The sequence below is a fragment of the Pomacea canaliculata genome, linkage group LG2 (genome assembly GCF_003073045.1).
Source record: "Pomacea canaliculata isolate SZHN2017 linkage group LG2, ASM307304v1, whole genome shotgun sequence".
In the NCBI taxonomy this organism is placed as follows: Eukaryota; Metazoa; Mollusca; class Gastropoda; order Architaenioglossa; family Ampullariidae; genus Pomacea; species Pomacea canaliculata.
Genome location: NC_037591.1, coordinates 5,503,886 through 5,521,723, shown reverse-complemented (window position 1 = coordinate 5,521,723; position 17,838 = coordinate 5,503,886). Strand labels below are relative to the sequence as shown.

The 17,838-nt window shown below is 37.6% G+C and overlaps 1 protein-coding gene across 1 annotated transcript; it reads left to right on the top strand.

Annotated features, from left to right (window-relative positions):
* The first annotated feature begins 2,357 nt into the window (after positions 1–2,357).
* Positions 2,358–17,038, top strand: LOC112556526 (solute carrier family 12 member 9-like). The gene is given in 18 exon segments (XM_025225607.1): positions 2,358–2,862; positions 5,399–5,533; positions 6,153–6,314; positions 6,589–6,642; positions 6,645–6,709; positions 7,280–7,457; positions 7,814–7,921; positions 8,292–8,403; positions 9,562–9,719; positions 10,077–10,159; positions 10,491–10,615; positions 10,721–10,913; positions 11,308–11,532; positions 11,997–12,200; positions 12,699–12,974; positions 14,060–14,308; positions 14,659–14,770; positions 14,773–17,038. Coding segments are annotated over 18 exon segments (2,916 nt in total). The 5' UTR covers positions 2,358–2,477; the 3' UTR covers positions 14,865–17,038.
* Positions 17,039–17,838: the final 800 nt, after the last annotated feature.

The following is a 17,838-nucleotide window of genomic DNA, read 5'->3' as shown; positions in this document are numbered from 1 at the left end:
TACAGCATGAATAGATGTGTGAATTGCTAGCTGTATGTGTAATTACTTATTGTGCATACTTATATATATATAATAAAATATTGAATTTATCTAACGAATCACTAGAGTACCGGAGTACAGGGCCAGAGGAGCACGGTTAGGTACCCGGTCGGAACAGGGTACTTCCCCTCCCCCATCTTGATCCATAAACGGTGCCCCGTACAAGTTGGGAGAGAAAGTGTGTCGATCAAGGTTTAGGAAATAGGACACCCCCTGAACACAAACAACTAGCCACTGAACACTGAACATACTTCACTTTCGACGAGCGTGGCTCAATGGTTCAACGGTCGGCCCCTGTCACCAATAGACTCGTCTCGGGCATGCTGTTCTTTCTATCAAATGTTTACAGGGCTACCTGCCTCCCCTCCTCACTCCCCATGAAAATATGTTAAGGCTACTACCTTAAACTTGTTTTTTTCAAAACATCTCTTGTCTTCAAAGGAGAAGTAATAAGGGTGTAATTATGAATCAGTTATCCGCAGACATGGGTCGGTCAGTTCTACAAAGGTGTGCCGGGAAAACTCAATTTTGTTGTGAGCGGTCGATATATGAGGGTTGGAGGTTATCTCTGGACTTGGCGATTGTACAAGCTCAGCTTTTTCTTTTAATTCAAGGTCCTGATAACGATCTGTGAAAGGTGGATGTTTGAGCAGACGAGACGGTGCGTCTTAACACTGGATGAAAGGGTACACACATCCTTGGCAAAGGCGGGTGCAAGCCACCTGTAGAGAAAGAATGATTGTAACCACAGTCTCGGAAGTCTGCTTCTCGTTGTATGTTTAGCTCAGAGCAGCACCACCTACCCCCCATTTTGGAAGGGGAAAAGAGACTGTTGAACAATAGGGTGGCTTTATGTATACAAGCCTATAGGAAGCATGACTGTACAGCCAGTGCAAAGGGGCAGAGTCTGCTCAAGATGACTCATGGGAAGTAGCCTGTTAACCTGTACAATACTGAATATGTGATCGTGTGTATTGTTTCTTTTGCCAAACCTCTGGCACCGTCGTCTGACTAGCAACAGAACGAAGAGAGCCGCTGTTGTAGATGGTGGGCTCTGGGTTACAGGTGTGAATTGTTGCCCATTTGTAAAGGTACTAACATTGCACCCAAAGACAGATGTACTTTGTGTTAGTCACCGGGGGAATAAAATGAAAATATTGAATATTATTACCCCTTATGAGTAAAGATATATATATAGAGAGATAAAGACAGGAGAAAACAAAAATGTAAAATTCAGTTGTCTTTGTGTTTGTCATTTCCGCTGTTCATCTTCTCCTCCCTTATTTTTCTCTCTATTTTATGGAGAATACATTCAATTGTCGGTCCTAACCCTAACCATATGTTCAGCTGGAAACCGTTTCACGTCAAGCTTTCCAAACGCCAACACCAAGTACTTGGCTGAAAAGACGTTTTATTGCTCGGGTTATTTATTGCCTGTGATCTCCACCCTACCTCAGGGTCAGGGTAGCAAGCAGGGAAAACTGACCGTGTGTAAACATCAGCACCGCGAAACCATTTTAAAAAACCCACAAGAAGTTCCGCCTTTAGAGGGAAGCGAGTTTGTTTAGTCAATCCAATGAATGTTTTCCACGTGTAAAGACAGGTGACTTGTAGACTCGACTAAAATTAGAACACATCTCGTAAACACGGGATTCAAGTTCTGCACTCGCTTTGAGCTTTGCGTGCACCGCCCTCCTTTTTACGCATGAATTGTTTTTGAACATAAACAGCGGGTTGTATTGCTAGTATGTCTTCTCTCATCGTATCACTTTTCTTCCACTGTGTTATTTGATTAGCAATATTTCAGGTCAACAGTTATGCACTGAGCACTTGGATTTGACCTGCTTAGACTGGGTCGATCACGTGTTCAATTATTATTATTTATTGTATCGTTGGGTATTATTAGGGAGGGGGGGGGGGGGGGGTCGAATAAAATGGCTGTCACTCTGGTTATTAGCGCTGTCGATAAGAGCTGCTGGGACGTTTTCATTTCGCTGATAAAACAGCAGATCTTGGGGGTAGGGGCATTCTCTCAGAGTACCTATATAGGTTATCTAAACGAGAAAACTACCGCCTTCAGGTCTTTGTTCCAACTGCTTTCATTCTGCATCAATGCTTGCCATGCAGGCGTCATCGCCTGTCGACTAATAAGAGTTCAAGCACTCACATCCCTGATGGATTTTTCATGAATAATAGCTATCAGCTGACGACTGAACGACCTCACCCTACCCCAACCCAGAAGCATGTGATCGGTCCCCACAGCAGACGACGCGAGATCCGGAAATCGTAAACAAGAGCACGCGCTTGTCTTTGTTGCGTGCGCATGCGTGTGAACCATATGTGCTTCCGGTGGGACCAACCTCCGCTACTTGGGGCTGATTTGTCCAATGTGTGGGTTCTACTTTGACACTATATAACTAAAATCAAGTGAAACGAAAATGAGTATTAACGACTCAGACGGAGGGCTGAGTCGCTCAGGTCATGTGTATCGAACAATGTCAGCGCCAGATGAAATAACGCCGTTGCTGTCATCGTCGGCTCCAAATAATGGCTCGCGAAGCTACAATCGCTCAAGACCGCCTTCGGATTTGCCTGTTCGCTTCGATACACCGCCTATGTGTGAAGCTTATGAAGCAGGTCGATTTACACAGTTGTCACGAAGTTTGAGCTCATCAACTGCAGTAAATGACGACTCAGAGAGTGGAGATGAATTCGCCGCACCACCTCCTCCGACGGTAAACAGACGAACACTGAAAACCTTCATGGGTGTCTTTTGCCCGATCGCACTGTCGATGTTCAGTACCTGCCTGTATCTTCGCGGAGGTGAGAATTGGTTATTTTATAAAGTCAAATTTAAACTTTATTCTATGCATTTTATTTAGTTTTAGGGGGAAAAGCGTTGTCGCTGTCAATATGATATTAATGATGATATTCTGTTTAATTATTAGTCGCGTGGTCTGTGTGGTGTACACATTAAACTGATTCACCTGATCAGTCAGCGTTTCCCATTCCACTCCCCCTTGCATCATGCAGATGTGTGAAATGTTTAAATGGAATCATCATTAGAGCCACTGTGATCTCTTTGCACAACAAATCTGATACTACAAGTGTTGACATGAATTCAAAGAAATGTCACTGTTTTTGTAAATCATGATATGTTTTAAGCTACTGCATGAAATTATGTATGTGTAGATAATATATATAAGTTTATATATTTTTGCATACATGTTTTGCATAACAGTGACATAAGAACATGCAAAAGTGACTTATAGTTGCATATGTAAATTCTTAGAAATATCTTGTTATATTTTCTATATACTTATAATCATACATCAAATTAGAATGCATGTTGTAAAATCTATTTTCAGCTCATGCTCTTTTCAGTTTGATGCTGGCATACCTGCCTAAAGTATTTCTGTCTGTCCATGTCAAATGTATAGCTTATTTTTGCTGCTTTACTGCACAGATGGAGCAATGATACTGAAGGAGGGGGGATCTTTTCTCTGACACATGCAGCTCAAACTATCCTTTATTTTGTTCATCTTGGTGGCAATCAGCCTTGTACAAATTAATGAAAATAACTTACTTTCATTTCTATTTCCCCTTCTTATTCTGTCAGTCCCTAGCAACCAGCTAACCCTAACCTCAGGCTAGCAAGCAACTTTAGATATAGCCATATCAAACTAAAGATCTAAACATACAACATGCACATGTGGTGCACATACACACACATATATGTGCACACTTGCATGTAATCCATAAAAAAATTAAGGTATTGAAAAAGGTCATCAAAAATAAAATTCCATCACTTTAGCACAAAAGTGCATGCTGTTGTAGATATGCTAAAGCAGCCTTACATATACTTGTTAGACAATAAATGATTTAATTGTATTCTATATAGCTACAGCATAGTTGTCTGAACTGGCAGAGGAAAGTGGTGCTGGTTGCCTAGTGCAATTCAAAATGGGGCACTCTAAAATATTGTTGTCATTTTTATTACTTTATTTTCTTCCTTCTTAAATTCTATCCTTTTATGTTGCAATGTTGTTTTCTCAAAAAATATTTTTAATCTCAGCATATCTGTTAAGCAGTTATTGTTTTAGTTCTTTAAAGTTTTCTTAAAAAGTATTATTTTGTGAAACTTTAACAGCCAGCTCTCGGTGTATAGATTTTCTTTCCAAACCAAAACTAGCACTCCAAACAAAAGGTTTCATCAACAATCACTAGTTATTTTCGATTGTGTTAGTGTATGGCGAGAAAACGTCAAGTTTTGTGGACAGCCTGGCTTTTGACAGGTCGCACACGGCTGACCCAATTTCTTTTCAGCCAGGCCACCGCCCACTTCCGCCTTTTGTTTGCTGGGGCGCCTGAACTGGCGGGTAGCAGCCAGTAGGGTGTGACGTCACCCATCACACCTGAACCACCTTTTGAGAACATTGTATTCATTTACAGACAAGTGCATCGGTCACCAGCTGGACCTTGTTGGAAGTTGTTAGAACTGGCCGCAGAAACGTTCTGGACAAACACTAAAGCAGCGGCAACATTCAGAGCAATCTTACCTTTGGAGAGTCTGGACATCAGCTGTGTGCTGATCCATGATAAATTCATGCAGAACTGTGTTAAACTGTGTTATTAATGCTTTTGGGTGAACATTAAGAGATCCTCCAATAAGTCCCTTTAGCTGGGTAGCAAATAGTTTGTGGGGATGACAAAGAGGTGGTAAGGTGTTATTCATGCACAACCAAACACATGTATCTATAAATACACCACTTGTCATTTTGTCAGTGGGTTTTTAGTCTTAGAGGGAAGCTGTTGTGAAGAAACAATTATTCCTGCATACATGTGATTAAATCCTTCAGACATGAACCTTCACTTGTGCAGTTCAATAATATATTGCATTATTACATGAATTTCTTCCTGTTCTAATTACTTTTGAAACTGAGTGTAGGGCACAATGATTCATAATGTTAGAAAATATTTTGTCATATTTTTCCACAATTCAAACAGATATGGTATGACTGGTTTAAAATGTTTGAGGGCTAAGATGTTTATTTCCAAATGAATCCTGGACTTCGTGTAAGGAGCCAGACTGAGAGGACTTCTTTAGGTTTAATAGTTTAACTGTCGACCATAAGCTCAGTGGCTACTTGGTCATAATTTCTGTTGCACAGTTGCCTCTTCAGTGTATTGTGTTGTTTCCTGTTGCATTTTTGGAAAAGATCACAAAGCAGATATAAATTTGTGTACAAATTGTATTCATAGTTTGATTTAATTACACTCAGGCATTTGAATTAATGATACTAGAAGTTTCAGAGTTATATTTAAACCAGTAGTATTTATATGGAGTCTTTGGTTGCAGGCTTTGTTGTAGGACAAGCAGGACTGTTGCAATCTCTTGCCCAGCTGATCCTTGCCTATCTCATCTTGGTCCTGACTGTACTTTCTATTTGTGCCATCTCTACAAATGGTGCTATAGAGGGAGGTGGTGCCTATTGTATCCTTCAAGTGGTACTTGAAAATTTTGTCTGCGTAATCATGTATGTGTGAAAATTTATTTCTCTTGTGTACATATACACTTTTTCTAATACACAGTGCTGTCATTAATGGAAACTGAGGAGCTAAACATGTGTGTATTGATACCTACGTATGACAAGGAGAGATCCTTGCTTCCAACCAAAATTTTCCTCGATCAGTTTTTCAGTCCCACCACAAAATGCCACCTAGATTCTTTTTCGCTCTTTAGTTGGTGTGGTTAACACTTCCCATAATCTTAACCCACCATGTACAACACACAGGTGCACACAACTGCACGCATTGCCAAAGATGATTAGGGTTTTTTTTTAATAATAATCAAATTTTAAAAGAAAATTAGCTCTTGTTGATGTGAGCTCAATGTACTTCACATTAAAGAGTATAAACGATCCAACAGTCAGCCATACAAGAGCTATTAGCATCAGCTAATGGATGACACTATGGCAAACATGAACTGGTGCACAGACAGATGAAAACTCAAAAATGAGTGGAATAGTATGCGTCATTATTTGTCTTTTCGTGAATTATAATTATTCACTATAGTTGTATTTTGCCTATCTGCCCTTGACTGAGACTTCCAGATATGATCAGCCGTGCCCTGGGTCCAGAGTTTGGTGGCAGTATAGGTGCCCTGTTCTTTGTTGCTAATGTGTTTGCCTGCGCATTATACATCAGTGGCTTTGTGGAAGGTGTCACTCAGAATTTTGGAGTTGGAGGTATTTTTTTCACTTTACACCTCTTAGGTCTTTTTTTGTAATTTCTTCTATCCATTTCTTTTAGTTTTGTTGGGGATTTCTTTTTTGTTTTGTTTTATGACATTTTGACCAAAACCTTGTGCTTGAGTTTTACTTTCTTAAACGTTTCACACTTTCTCTGTTTTGTGTGGTCTGATGTACTTTTTTATTCAGTGGTAAAAGTGGAAAAGTGTGAGCAATAAAGTAGTTCAGATGTAGAAATATTAAAATGATGGAAACTTACCTTCTACTTATTTCAGGATCTTTCACGCGGCCTGGGAAGGATTGCCAGATGGCAGCCAGTGGTGGATCTACCTGTATGCTTCAGCCTCACTTTTTTCTGCCTGGTTATCTGCATTATTGGCGGGGCAATGTTTGCTCGCACTTCAGCTCTCATTCTTTTGGTAAAAGAAAGCTCACGAGCATCGTTCTTGTTGTGCTGTACTTTTTAATAGATATGGATCTTGAAAAATGTTCATTTGATTCCTTACTAGCAGTAATATGCAGTTCTTTTATATTAAACAATAAATAAATTCTCCTGTATAGCTTAAATGAAGAAATATTTTGTACTGTAAGTGAGGCTGCTAGCAACCAAGTAGTCTTCTTTCCAGAAATTGATCAGCTGGTAAGAAAATAAATGCTCTCAACATTTTGTTGGTTTAGGTAGAGAAATACTAGAAAGCTTCAAGTTTTGACTCACTCATGCTCCTTGTTTCTCTGTCCCTAGTTTTTTTTTTTTTTCCTTTTCTTCTAAAAAATGTTTTTAGTGTCTCCTTGCCCCAAGACTGGAGGAAAGAGTTGAACCTGGTAGAATATACAAGATACTGATTGTGCACTAGCTTTGTTGGCATACTCTAGATGCCTAAATTCCTTTCTTTGTCATATCTGTCTCTTAACATTTTATTTTAGGGTACACATTGTCTGCAGGCTTAATTTACCATGTTTACAGTTTATTGAAAACTGATTTGTTTCAGGTGGTAGTTGTAACGACGGTGTCAGTTTTCATCAGCATTTTTGCCAAGAACAAAGTTATAAGCATTGACATACCCAAAGATAATAAAATAATTTGGGTAAATACTAATGACACAAACGTTACCCACATGGCCAATTATACAGGTCTACGTCTTGAAACCTTTCGTGATAATCTCTATGGTATGTGCAGAGTAACATAGTTTAAATCCTTATTTATATATGTTGTTAAAAAAATTTTTAAGTTTATGAATCTGGAAGATAATCACTGTTATTTCAAACATTAATTTTAAATATTACCAGAAAAGACAATGATTAGCGTTCATATGAAGTGTTAAGAATTATTGTTTGCATCATATGCAGACTGATGACGTGTGATGAGGCCTGCTATGTGTGTGTGCATGGGATATTGGAATTGTAGCAAGGGAGATAATGCACCACTCCCACATTGTAAACAATTTCACAAATGCTTGCTGATTAGTGTGGGAATATTTGATTAGATCATGCTAAATGTGCAGTCACTTTTTGTGGTTTTGCAGCCAACTACACAGTAGACTACTCTTCCGGCAACCAAATGAACTTTGCTACTGTGTTTGCCATTCTCTTCAGCAGTGTTACTGGCATCATGAATGGTGCCAACATGTCAGGTGGGTACAAAATAGGGTTGCTCTTATGTCATTATACCCTTGCGTGGCAATTTAGTTGAAGGCTTCCGAACAGCTGAATCACATTGGGACTCAGACATGCAGCAGTACTGTTCATGATGCTTTATTTTTATTTCTGAGTTGCATGAATTTTTGTGACTGGTGTTTTTATAAACTGTTAGCTGGCCATTATTATTTTGAAAATGTCTCCATACCTGGTTTAACAAAACACTGAAGAATGGCCCTATTGACAATATATTGACAACACCTTCCCTGTTTTTGTTGTACTGAGTTGGGTGGGTGGGGGAATTATTGCAGTGACTTGTCTGTAATGCTGTAGCCTGTAACTGATCAATTTTTTTTTAAATGACAGGAGAGTTGAAAGACCCAAGCAAGTCTATTCCAAAAGGAACTCTGTCAGCTGTTGCCTTTACTTTCACCACCTACGTAATTATGATCATCTTGCTCAGTGGCTCCTGCTCCAGGTGAGATAGATTTCAGATTTATGCTTTGCTCAGTAATGTATCAACAATGATTAAGTGATTCATTCTGCCCCCTCTTCTTTATCAGTTGAACATTAAATAAATGGAAAACACTTAACTACTGCATAGAGTACTGACATTTTATGAAGTTAGTGAAAACTTCTTTTCCTACCTTTGAGCAAAGGGGAGCATTGGACACTGGGCATAAGGTCCTTTCAGTAAAAAGATAAGGTAAAAGTTGTCCCCTAAACCTTTTTGGGGAGTGTGGTATTAAAGACCAGTTTTCTCACAGCCATCTTTTTGCTAGGGCAGTGCCCATCTTTCTCATGCTACCTTATATTCCTAAGCCCTCATTGGTATAGGATACCAATTTCCAACAGCTGTGTCAATTTTGGGAAGTGTTCTTGTGCCACAAGGGGTCTAACTACTTAGCTATCCCTTTCTTTACTTTCAGCTTAAGCTACCAGATATTTGGTATTCTTTTCCTTCATACTTATCAGCCCCCTCACTCACTCTTAAAGCAGCAGCTTTTTCTGCAAAGCTTTTGGCTAAAGTTTGATTGAGCAGATAACTAGAATTATATACGTGTCTGTGCTTTGTGCTGTATAGAGTGTATTTGTTCACTTTGAGCCTTTATAGGGATTTGGCATGTTACAACTAAAATTAGTTCTTAAGTGCTAAAGCATATTCTTTAAGAATGTAAGTATGCACTTTACAAATTTTGTATCTATTATTATTAGCATTACTCGTGGTTGCAGAGAGGTTCCTTTCTGGAACTGTAGCGAAAGCACCTGTTACCAAATAAGCACCTAATACATGCTCACCAGATGTCCTTTGCACATCTGTCAATTACCATTTTATGGGATGATTTTAGTGGTTTCAGCTATTGGTTTTTTTGTTGTTTTGTTGTTGTTTTTTTGTCACTATTGACAATGCAGAAATAGATTTATTGTTAGCTTGAGGTAACATCAGAAAAGATGTATGAAGAAGTATGTGTTGATGAACAGTTACTAATTGTTGTGTTTGATATAGAAATAACTGAAACTAACTGTTCTGGTCTGTATAAAATGACATCTGTGAATTTTTAGGTCATATGGAAATTTGCATACAATAAATTTTGAGGTCATATGATAATTTGCTTATAATAAACACTTTTTCCAGATTCCTGCTGATCAATGATTATGTATTTCTACAAAAAATCAACTTTGCTCCACCACTGGTGGTTGCTGGCATATTTGCTGCAACTTTGTCAGCTGCTCTAGGCAACCTGATTGGAGGATCTAGAGTGCTAGAAGCTTTAGCAAATGACCATTTGTTTGGTAAGTACTTACGAACCTATGTTCCTGCCTTACTGAAGATATAAAGATTTGTGCATCCCACATCAGATATAACATTAACAAAGAGGAAAGGCTGGATGTAAGCATGAGAAAATTGCAAATGACACTGATATTTTACAAACATAAAACAAATTCTTACATACTTTATATGTGCACTTAAAAGATTCATAAACTTAAGTCTTAAAATCTGTAAGGAGTTATATATAGTTTATCATACAATAATTGTTATCGGTATTGATTGGTTCTTCAAAATCATGAGGAATCTGCTGTGCCATCATATTTATATAGAACCTTTTTCTGATGATTTCATATTAGAGCATAACATAATTTTATCCTCAGGAATATTCTTAAAGCCTGCAACCATCACCACAAAGTCCGGGAATCCTTACATGTCCGTCCTCATTACCTGGATTTTGGTACAGGTATGTTTAACACTTTATTTAGGGATCAACAGTCAGTAACCTTTGCCAGGTTTTAGTGTTGGGCACAAATAAATGTGTTTTGTAAGTTTCATGTTCCTTGGTAAGCTTTTTTCTTGGGCAAGGAGAGTGGGTGTTAAACACATTTTAATGCTTACAAGATTGTTACTTTTGAGGCCACTGGCTATATTTAAAATGCTCTTATATCAAGTAGCATGCAACAAATTAGCATTGTAAAAAAACATATCAATGCTTTGTCATTAGATAACATTTAGATTTTTTGCTGTCAAGAATCATATTTTTGAATTGAAATTTTTTGTGTTCAATGCTGCAGCTTGTGCTTCTGGTGGGATCGCTAAATGCTATTGCTCCAGTGACTTCTGTCTTCTTCCTGCTAGCCTATGCCTCAACCAACCTTGCATGCCTTGGACTAGAGCTTGCCTCAGCACCAAACTTCAGGTATGTATCTAATCTTTTGACTGTATGCTGCTTTAAAGCTTTACTCTTAGTATCCACAACTATTATAACTGTCTATCCAACTTACTAATTTTTTTTTTTTTCCAGGCCAACATTCCGATACTTTTCATGGCACACCTGCAGTCTGGGGCTTATTGGCTGCATGATCATGTGCTTCCTGATCAGTGCTATTTACACATCCATCGCACTTGTGATAATGCTTGTTTTTGTCATTCTTCTGCATTTTCGCTCCATGCCCTCTGTATGGGGCTCAATCTCACAGGCTCTTATCTTCCATCAGGTTAGTAGAAACATAAAGGCATTTTCATGGCCTTACTGAAGTACAATTTTTTTAGGGAAATGGCTGACTGATTTCGTTTTCTGTTTTTATTAAATTAAAAGAAGTAATTAATTGTCTTTTGATAACATGTGCCTTCAGCTTTGTTAAAGAGATTGAGAAAATCCTTAACTCATTACGGTTTGCTTAAACTTGCATAATCAAAAGCATGTCTACTTGCCAAGTGAGCAAGAAGGTATGAGTGAGAGAGAGTATGTGTGTAAAAAATAATACGAGTTAATAGTGAAATAGTAAATATCATTTTTAAAATTTTAATTTCGTGTCATTTTAATGCAGACCATAATAACTTTTTGAAGCATCCATGATCTCTCTGTGAGTTTATTGCTTTATTGCTCAGGTACGCAAATATCTGCTTATGTTGGACCCACGCAAGTCGCATGTCAAATACTGGCGACCTCAGATCCTCCTTATGGTAGCCAACCCTCGCCACTCCTGTCACTTGATGGACTTCATTAATGACATCAAGAAGAGCGGCCTTTATGTTATTGGTCACGTCAGGACTGGAAAGCTGGAGGAATTTCAAGCAGATCCAGTGAATGAAATTACACCCCAGTGGCTGAAGGTGCAAACTAAGTTGTAGCACCATATGACCATTTTTATCATGATCTGTATATTAACATTTATTTTTATCGCTCATTGATCAGAAAGAAAACTAGATTTCTAGGGCCAATTGCACATGTTTCTAGAACTGTTTTAAAGAAGCAAATCTGGAAACAATTGTTAAGAATCCCTTCTGTGCCATTTAGATGTTGCAAAAGTACATATGAAAAATATGCTGATGGGAAGAGAAGTCTGGCTTAAACAGTTTTATCTTGCTTAGTTAAAAAAAGTTCCAAAAATGTGTTGTGCAGTGTGCTTCTATAAAACTGATTATCTTAATAGATTAAAGGCCAAAAAGTTTAAAATTAGAAATACACAACTAGCCCTTGTTGTTTACACAATGTGTTTACAAGAACAGCAACTGTAGAAATAGAAAAATGCAATAAGATTCATTTAAGCCATCTAACCTTAACCTTTTTAATCCAGCTGGTTGACCACTTAAAGATCAAGGCTTTCGTTGAAGTGACTCTAGCAAATAGTGTCTGCGAGGGCTTTCAACAACTTGTCCGCCTTTCTGGTCTTGGTGGTATGAAACCAAACACAATCTGCTTGGGGTTCTATGACAATGAGGAACCAATAGACACGCTTCCCAGTACAAAGAAAGGTCGAAGATTGTTCCCTTTCCGTGGGGTGAGTTGCATGTTATGCTCCCTTTTTCAGGAAGACAACTACAGATTTCACTAGCTGTCTTATTTCCCCGGTTCTCCCTCCTCCCACCCTCCCTTGACTTGCCTATAGTTTGAATGCTATCTGTGTGGTTGACACAGTTTTATGTGATCTTTGTAAACCCATGTGTACTTAACTTCAACTAATTTAAAAAGAGCTGTTTAAAAAAAAAACCATGAGTCTGCTCTCTAAAGCCAAAGCAAGATTGTTGATATGTGCTAATACTGTGTAGGTTGTATGTCATTATGTTATCATTATTAGCTGTGCTAAAAATGCATGGTATTTTTTTCTGTATTAAATGTTGCCAATTTGGGGATTTGGGAGGGTATTTGAAAAATTGTCTGATTGGGAGTCCTTAAGAAATAGTTTTAAGTGGTCAAAATCTTAATAACCAGACTTGTAAAAAATAACTCAGATATAAGTCTGCACAAAAGTTTTCTCACTATTCTGTTCATATTTCAGGTGGAGAGTGCCACATATGCACAGATTGAATCATTCTTTGCAAATACCCGAAATGGTTCTTCCCAGCGCCACTTGACTGACGTTGAGTATGTGAAGTTGATTGTTGACAGCCTGAAGATGCACAAAAACATCTGCCTTTGTCGCAATTTCCACCTGTTGAACAAAAAGCAGATCAGTTCTTCATCTACAAACTACTTCATTGATGTCTGGCCTGTCAACTTGTTCAGACCAGAAACTGCCAGCTTCTTTGACAACACCTGCCTCTTCATGCTTCAGGTAGCCACATCTTTGTTTATGTGGGAGGTTATAGAAAGTTTGGGACATCATGACATGAAGGATGTTATGGTTGGGAAAAAGTGCTACAGTGAGTTTGGAATACCAACAGTAACACATCAGCTGCTTAACATACCTGCCTGAGCTACCAATACCTTACCACCCGTCTCTTCAAACTGCTTGTGTTGTGCTCCTCTCTGTACCACATATCAGATGGGAAAATTCCTTTTCCTTCTCAGGTCACACTGTTTGGAATTTTCCGCCCCTTTCTCTCAGTTTATTCCATAATACACAAACACAAAACATTACATACAGATACGCATGAAAAATACAATATTTAACATTAAAGGGTTAGGAAAAAAAACACACACACCACATACACACAAGGCAGTACAGTCACTTCCACCAGCAAAACAAACTATTCAACACAGTGTGCGTACATTTCCCTGTCAAAGGCAAGCAACTGCAGGAGAACCACTGCTCTAAACCCTGGAGAAAGGCATGACATCAGCAAGGAAGTGCAACAAATATGTGACCCAGCACCCCTATTTCAGTAATCAGGACTAATACAGAGCATGTTAAATCTAGCCTCAAACCTCTCTTGTATATTTATCATACTCATCTGCTCACTTCACAGTTCTTTATCCATGCACTTTGCTAGTGTTTGTCATAGTGTTCTCTGTTTGTTGATGCTTATTAAGTTTCTTGTGTGGCTGACTGTTGGTTTGTATGTAGTCTTTGTGTGCAGTGTGAGCTCACAACTGCACAGTAAATGTATTTTACATAATTAGTATCATTAGAACTTGCATTGAGAGACATCTTCTGTATATATTCTTCTGTTTCTAAATTTAAACTTTTTCCATTATTCGTTTGTGCCTAAGACAATTGAAATGCGAATGTTTGTTTTGTAAAATGTACCTGTTAATGCAAGAAATGAATGTTGCAGCATAATAACAGAAATTTTGAAAACATGAAATTTCTTTTTAAACCCTTTGTCATATTTATGCTCTCTGCTCACAACAGATATAGTAAGGCAATTTTGAGAACTGTTATAAAAAGTTCTTTGTTCATTGTTTATTGTTGTCCAGTTGGCCTGTATTCTAAACATGGTGCCCACTTGGCGGTCTCGCACAACATTGCGTGTGTTCTTGATGGTCAATGCAGAAAAGGAAAATGCACCACAAAAGGAACAGAAGCTAGATATGTTTCTGAGGCAACTCCGCATCTTAGCTCGTGTACAACTCATATCTTGGGACCACCTTCAGCAGTACATGCAGGATGGAAATGCAGACAATAGTGAGGATGAAAGTGGAGCCAAAATGCAGGAGTACAGAGAGGTGAGATCATCCATTCGTTGCAAATGAAAAATTCTGGTACTTGAAGCATACAGCAAATATCAATGAATTCAGAAAATCGTTTAGGTTTTCACTGTTAGAAAGCTGTCAATTTCTTCCCACAGAGTTAACGACTTTAATTCATAGTCACTTATACCAGAAGGTATTATGATATTAAGATTGTAATATCATAATTGTCAACAACTGAGGACCAAGCCATAAATGGTCATGTCATAGAAAGACAGATCAGCTACTTGAGGTAAATAATAAATTAATTCGACCAGTTTGTCCTGAAACCTGATTTGCTTCCTGACTATTTTTCACATTTTCCATGAACTATTCTTTATTTTCAGATGCCTGAAAACTTTGTCAAGGCCATGAATGAAGTCATGGTGAACAACTCCACTAGTACAGCAGTATCTTTCCTGTATCTGCCCAAGCCCCTGCTGAAGTCAGTGGCTACTCTAAATATCTGTCTCAACTGGAGGTCCTGACTAGTAATCTTCAACCTACTGTGTTTGTGCATGGCCTGCATCCAGTTACATCTACAACTCTGTGATGAATGAGAAAGGGGAAGATCACCTGTAAGAGAAAGACAATGTAAACAAAGAAATGATAACAGAGCTTTTGCATGGCTAATTTTTCAATTCTGATCTGCAAGTGTTTTGTTTTTTTGAAACATGCTTTTTTTTCCAAGTGTAAAAAGGATATTTGCATACAATACTGTGAAAACCTAAAATGGTACTCGCTTTTGTAATCTGTTAAGACATGGTATTATTGCTTTATTTTAAAGTTAAAAAAAAAAACCCTCTTCCATTACAAACTTAACATCAGATTATGTGCCAGTCATCAGGACCTCTTTTTAATGCCATACCCTTTGTTTTATCTTCAGTCATTGGCACATTTAATCATGACAGCAGAAAGCCTTGGTTACCTGTATAGCCACATAATCTTATAATTTCCACCCCATAAAACATAAACTTAGAAAATCACTCAAGTTTACATTTCATCTGGCATACTCCACTTTCATTGTCATTGTTTCTGTTTTATTATAAATTTTATATATTTCTATCACTAATTTACACTTTTAAGTTTTAGAAATCACATCAACAGGTTGCAGAATTTTAACCAAAACGTTTATTAAAATAGGTTGGTTTTCGTGGTGTGCATTCTGTAAATAACAGGTTTTGTCTTCTTGAAACATCTCAGATTAGATAGAGATCCATATATGCCTGCATTGATGGATGCAGATCTAATATATTATCATTTGTGCTTTTGGTCCGATGTGTTAAACATGGACATAAACTGATTCAAAGAGAAATATTTCTCACAAATTGATTGCTGGGTTGGATACCTAAAGAACAGAGCTGAAGTATCAGAATTTTTAAAATTCAAAAAAGAATAAATACCATTTAAGAAATCATCTGTGGTTTTTTTACTTATTGACCAATGGCATCATTTTGTCTGATGTTTATACAATATTTAGAAATATGACAATCTGACAAACCCTGATGCTGGTTAGTCTGAAGCTTGTCTCTTTTCCTTTTCTGTCCATTATCCAGTGACTCAGTTTGAAACATCTTTCTTGACCTATGGTCCTTCCTTTGACTTGAGCTTAGAGAACAAGTAGTTTGCTGTGCCAAAATAAAACCCATTTATAACAAAGTCCAGAAATAAAGCATAGCATGGGGAGGGAGAATTTTGTAATACAAGATTTTAATAAATGTTCAGACGGGGAAATATACACTGGTGAAACTGATCTGTGGAATGCATGTGCCTACGGTGGTTCAAAATATTTTGAAAACAATGTCTTATGAGTACATGTGTGTGCAGAAAGGAATCAAAAATTATGTTTAGTAACATGGATGTTGTTGGGTATCATGCCATGGAAGGTTTTTATACGGAACTGTATACTTCCTAAAAACAGATATATTTTCTCAAGATTTACATTTATCTCAGGCACGCTAATGTATATGGACGTAAGATGTGGCTGTCAAGCAAGAATTCTAATTCAAACAAATGAAAATTTAGTTGATATGTTTGACCCTACCTTTGGAAGATGCTTGTACCATAACAGCAGGCAGATTTAGTAAAAAGTTTATGCCCCAACTCTTCTCCCTAACTGTGGAGAACGCATGATAAACATTATTAAAACATTTGCATGTGGCTGTAAACAAACTTATTGTATATTCTGATCTTCATGTGTGCATGCTCACACATGCACTCGCAAGCATGCAAAACAGGTGTTTACTGTTGAAGAACAGAATCCTAGTTTTAATATATGTTTATGTAAATTTATATTTATATGCTGAAAATACTGAATACTTGTATAACTTGCTTAACTTTTATAAATCATATGTGATCCTTTCACACACTTTGTGATATACAAACATTTATACTGTACATTTTGAGGGCAGATGAACAGAACAAAATATGCCACTGTTTATCAGGCATATGGGTTTTGCAATATGTTTAAATGTCACCATGACTATGGATGGACATTCTGCCTGTAAATAGCTAAGCATAAACAATTCAGCAGGGATAACTTCAATGTTGGGAGGGATTGGTGTTTTATGCTGAGCAAGCAACTAAGGCTATAATTTCAGTGGGTAAAAAACACATTAGTTGCAGTTGTGTACATTCCAGTTAGCATGAAGTTTGTATTTTAGAATTATGTGTAGATGGACATTTTTTTGACTGAAAGGTAAAATACATTTATTCACAAAGCTGTCATCAGTTTCCTGTGCTAACTGTAGCCTATTGGGATGTTTGAAGAAACTGAGCATAAAAATGAGTGGGTGTATAGTCAAGTATTATATATTTTTGTCCGCAGTTTACCATACTCAGAAAGCAGGTGCATCAGAAAGCAATACATTACATCTTTATTGTCCACTTCGGTTTACAGCAAAGATAGAAATTTTACTGAAGCAACGTAAAGATCTGGGGGTAGCCTACACTGTTTTAAATTTATTTAAACTTTCATTTTTAACGTTTTTACTGACAGTAGCAACCCACACCAGAACCACTAGAACATTTTCAGAAATACTTTCCATCTGATGGACAAAGTAACAGTTTTATAAAAAAAAATATATCACTGAATAATTGATAAATGCAAAATCAAAGTTCCAAGGACAGCCGTCCATCTGATGGACAAAGTAACAGAGTTTTATAAAAAAAAAAAATATCACTGAATAATTGATAAATGCAAAATCAAAGCTGGCAATTAGCAGACCAACAAGTGATGTATCATCTCAATTTTTTTAATGCTTGTTTGAAGAATAACATAACTAAAACATTGTACCCACAGAAAAAAGCTGGTTAGGAACACGGATGATCTCAGATAAGTTGTTGGGTAAACGGAACTAAAACCACTTGCAAGCTTGATGACGAAGTCTCCTGTCTGGCTAAATCTACTTGAATGGGTCAGAAGGGATAATTGGTGTTTTACTCTCAAGCCAGCAACTAAGGCTATATCACGGCAAAGCAACCAGCCCTTAAATAGATGCTACATGCAGAGAAAGAGCAGCGTGTAC